The sequence below is a fragment of the Fulmarus glacialis genome, unplaced genomic scaffold, assembly GCF_000690835.1.
Source record: "Fulmarus glacialis isolate BGI_N327 unplaced genomic scaffold, ASM69083v1 scaffold46339, whole genome shotgun sequence".
In the NCBI taxonomy this organism is placed as follows: Eukaryota; Metazoa; Chordata; class Aves; order Procellariiformes; family Procellariidae; genus Fulmarus; species Fulmarus glacialis.
Genome location: NW_009234780.1, coordinates 5,337 through 10,326, shown reverse-complemented (window position 1 = coordinate 10,326; position 4,990 = coordinate 5,337). Strand labels below are relative to the sequence as shown.

The 4,990-nt window shown below is 38.9% G+C and overlaps 1 protein-coding gene across 1 annotated transcript in view; it reads right to left on the bottom strand.

Moving 5' to 3' along the window:
* Positions 1–1,382: 1,382 nt before the first annotated feature.
* NUP43 (nucleoporin 43kDa) overlaps positions 1,383–4,990 on the bottom strand; it is a gene marked incomplete at its 5' end in the record, with an annotated part of 8,657 nt that continues 5,049 nt past the window's right edge. The window contains 3 exons of the mRNA XM_009585744.1: positions 1,383–1,826; positions 3,158–3,280; positions 4,267–4,418. Coding sequence (XP_009584039.1) covers positions 1,612–1,826; positions 3,158–3,280; positions 4,267–4,418 — 490 coding nt within the window. The remainder of the gene's footprint in view (positions 1,827–3,157; positions 3,281–4,266; positions 4,419–4,990) is intronic.

Below are 4,990 nucleotides of genomic sequence, written 5' to 3'. Positions count from 1 at the left end.
GGGAGCTCAGCGGCCTGCCCCTGCCTCGGGGGCGGCGGCGTGCCGGTAGCCTGAGCAGGCCTGCTCGGGGGAGCGGGGGGGGAACCACAGAAAACAGATCGCCCCCGCCGCTGCCAGGTTTCAGGCACTGCTTTTTTCGTCCGTGGCAGTACCGAGCTCGATGGATAAATACTGACTTCCTAATGGGGAAAAAAGTCTTGCTTAGCCTCCGTGATCCAATTAATGCCTGAACGAAGGACTCGTTACGGACCAACATGTGTATGACGCCAGGATCCATTATCACTCAGAGATGCATCTCGACCGTTTTTCTTTTCAGGCAGTGTGTTGCATTTCAAGTAAATTGGGAAGCAAAATTTAAGACACTCTAATGAGCCCCTTAGCAACTCCATACACTCCTGTATGAAGGGAGGCCAGCCCTCTCCCCAGCACACCGTCCATCTCCTCCAGCCAGGCACACAACAAATCCAGATCAAGTAAGGTATTCTTATCATAAGAGATCAAGAAGGCTGTTCTTGCTGATGTGGACGTCAAATATGCTCTAAAGTGGTTTTGATGGAAAATGCCGTGTAAAACCTTGTAACTTCATCTGCTGCTGCCCAAATCCCGAGGTTTCCCTCCATCCTTCAGATTGTAGCCCCAGGATCAGTCCAAGTAACTTACGGTTATTTACCTTCCGGCAAAGATGACTACAAGTACATCTACTCGAACTAATTTAGTAAGTCAGACCAGTATTCTTGTGCAAAACTTTTTATTAAAAGAGAAAGGGTCCTCTGCAACAAAAGTAGGTACAACACTAATCATAAAATTTTCAAAGATTGCAACAGACCAGATGTGAAATTTTGATTGTGACAAAGGCTCTATCTCAAGTTTAGAAAGTCTTATTCTCACACCTGAAAACACAGCCAACACATCTGTCAATTATGACCTCTTAACTATAAAAGACACTTTTTTGTTGAGTTACCAGCACATTATCAAGATCAAGTTTTAACATGCAGCATCCACGATAAAGCTGTAAATAATCCAAAATAATGTTATTAAAATGCTAAGATTCTTATAGAACCTTTCACAGCTTTTAACAGTTTTCCTTTCTAATTCTCATGAACTAACATAAAAAGTTATGTCCCCTAAATATATAAAACCAACTCAGATTAAAAAAACCCATGTCTCTCAGGTGACATAAAAAGAACTTCAAAGAACCCCATAGTCTGGCCTTAGAATTAATACTTGAAAAATATCATTACTGGGGGGGAAAAAAAAAAAAAAATTGGGGGTTTAACTTTTCTTCACTTTGTATGCATGTGTATATTACGGACATCAGTTTACAGCAAATATCTTGTGCTAATAACTACCTTCCTGCTTACCAAAACCCAACAGGCATTGGGGAAGAAATGAGAACAAGCTTATGTGGAAGCTTGCTCCATTACCCATCCCGCAGCATCAATAACGAGTGACAGCTGTCAGAATCTGAGGTACCTTACATTTCTTCTGCAGTACCAGGACGAAGCTGTAGGTCTCTCCCCCATAACAGACTAATGAGTATCATTAAGAATGAACCTGACATTTCCCAGTAGTTCAAGGTGATCAGTACTTCAAAGGGATACTGGAGCTGTTTCATGCAAAAAGTTGTCTGTTCACGTAAATAGCCTCTGCATCAGTACCATATACTAGGCATGGTCCTAAAATATCTAAACTATTTACAGACAAAGTCTGATTTGGAATTAAGTTGGTGATCTCCATGCGGTCTTTGGTAGGATCATTGCTTAGCCAGGCACTTACTACAGACTGGTTAATGGTATTGTGGGAAAAATAGGTAGTACTTCTTCCTCCTGAAAGAAGGAGTTTTAATAAGTTCCAATTTAGTTTATATATTCTCAGAATTTGGAGAAACATAGTAGGTACGGGAGAGACATAATGGGACTATCATTTTACATTTAAGTCAGTTTTCAGATTAGTTAACAGATGATGATGTGTCCTTGGTAAACGAAGGAAAAAATAGCTTAAAAAAAAAAAATCGAGTACTTGAAGAGATTACAGAAACCTGCTACCAGCTCTGTTCTCAGTAAGACAAATAGGTCAGTACAGCTATGAACTCATCTCGCTGAACAAACGGTGTAAGTATCTACAAGTTTTTCTAGCCAGAGACTAAAGCGAGGACAGACCTAAGAACAAAAGTCTGTTTATACAGTGTCTTGCTATATTTGGGACATCAGCTTTGCGTTAACACTTACTTCCTACCTTCCCTTCTTCCTACTTACTCCGCAGCAAGTTAGATATATCCGGATATACCTGGATTTGACTTAGAGTTTTTTTCCACACAACATTTTACATTCAAACTGAAGTCTCACAGTTTGAGACTATCATTCAGCATAAAATTAACAAGTGGCTGAAGTGGTGCTAAAGGGTTTATATTTAATATACCTGAAAACATGCAGAGTGCAACTTGAATCGGTTATCCTATTGTTTCCCTATATAAAACTCAGCTTTGAATGGCAACTTTGAGGCCAAAGGCAGCAGATGACATCTGAAAGTTTCCCCACTGTTTACAGTCTGAAGTGGCAAGCAATTAAGTAGTCTTTGTGACTAGAATGTGAAAATAAATGTTTATATTGTCAGTATCATATCTTTTTAATTAAAATCCTGCCAAGATACAAAGGGATCCAGTTTCATTCATTGAAAGTTCCAATTATGACCTTGAATAGTAAATTCATAATTCCACTATCCTATTAATGTATCAATTATTTTGGTATTATAACATTTTGTATATCTCCCTCAGAGACTCAGATAGTAATGTGTTATTTAGTCTGTCTTCATGTCTTTTCTATATACAGATGATTTTTAAGTGAACATGATCTATCTTTGAAATACTAGATGTGCCCCCACACACATTGGACAGAGTACAGCAGGTTAAAAAAAAAAAAAACAACAAAAAAACCCAAAACACCCCCCCAAAAACTAGACCACAAAAACCTCACACAACTGTTAGCCTTAAATGTAGTTTTCCTGAAGTGCCTATCAGGGCTTTCTTTCTAAGAAAAGAAACCAGCTTTTAATTTTCTCTATTAGGATTGTGTTATTAATTGGGTCATGTGAGAACATCGACTTTTAATTATGTTGCAAACTGACAAATTCAGTGCAGATTGACTTCAAACATCCTTACCTTGATGAAGAAAGGATGGTTTTTCAGATACGTCTGTGGAAGTATCCCAGTGCCAAAGAGATCCATCTTCAGAACACGTAAATAAGTGATCGGGATTGGAGGGATGGAAGTGAACTTCCCACACTGGAAGTATCAAACCAAAACCAAACAACCTCAGAACAAGTATCAAGTACTTCGCTCAGTGCACTTTGGCTAGTATGATATGGACATGTACTTACAAGAACCCAGGCCCCCACCAAAACCTTCCATTCTTAAGTGTATGTGGATAGGAGACCCAAAACCCCACCCTTAGTTATTTACTGCAGTTTTCCCTCCCCTGGGAGAGGGAAAAAAACCCCAACAAACCCCCGAACAAGAGAGAGACTATTTTGTTGCATTTTCAGTACTGTGAAAATTGTTAAAGGTTAAAATCTTATCTGAATTCAGGCATTCTCAATACTTTCTCATGCCATCTTTCCTACTATTAAGTTTAAATCTGCACATAGCATGCATTCCTTCCCAGCACACACATTATTATTTTGTGTCTAAATACCACAACTGTGAAAAAGATATTTAAATCAGTAAAACTTAACATCTCAAGAAATATTTTTACTCCTTAAATACAATTGTGGCATCAAGTCAAGAAATTTTCAGCACAAAATTAATTGCTATCTTGTTCGTATAAAGTTACCAGGAAAGTGAGCTGTTTCAGCATTGCGGAGGCATCCAATGGACCTGTACTATCTTCAGTTTCCCCTCCTTCCTCATGTTTTCAAGTTTGTTAGTAACTCATTCTTGCTTTACTATACCTGCATATCACAGCATCAATTTCTATGACTATTAATATAACTATCCTTCTAGAAACACAGCCATTCTGATTAAATACATCTAATGACTCATTAAAGAACTGCTTACTAATTCTAGTTTTAGTTTAGATAGAGTTTGCTTTTAGCTAAGAACAGTCTCATATACAGAGAAGGAATAAACTGAAGCCAACTGGATGAAGACACATTAAGTAGCAACTATGTGATTGTTTTCTATCGTACCTACAACACCTAATTTTTTTTACAGAAATTAGAAACTTTTCTAAAATGCCACCTTCTTCTCCCCCCTCCATTTCAGATACTTACTTTCTGCTTCATGAGCATTTAGCAGGGACACTGGCATAGTACCCTGCCTGATGTCCCATATACTCAGCATCCCATCCTGGCCCCCTGTGGCCACAATATGCTGCTGATTGGGATGCCTGTCCACACAGTGCAGTGGAACTCTGTCACCTGTCCTGCAAAGGAGAAGAAAAACAAACAACAAACATGAATTCTTTATTCAGCTTCTATTTTCTCCTTCTTAATCCCTAGGAGCAGGGACAAACACGGCAAGGGTGTCGACTGCAGCCTCAATTCCTGTAGCATCTGGTCACTACAGGCTGAAGCCGCATGACACCTACTGGAAATTAGAGGTATGGCAATAACATGAAGCTACAATTGGATGAGCATCAGATTCTGTGCTTTATGGTATACAGGCATCTACACGGTATCTGACAGCTTTACAGGAGTGAGAAAACCTTGCATACAGATAATAGTCTAAGTATACCTACAATAATAAGAAGGTTACTCTGAAATTCATGTTGTAATTACAGTTTCAACATCTACTAAGAGTTACAAAGGGAGACTGGGCACTAAGAAAACCAGGTACCTCAACCACAGCCTATTAACAGCAATGGGAATTATTCCACAGACAACAGGATTGAATCTAGCTCAGTTTGTTTCATCACAATACCATATAAGGCACAAAATTATCATTCAAATGCCAGAAACTTTATATTAGGTCTGTGGAGAAAACCAGATGTAAAGT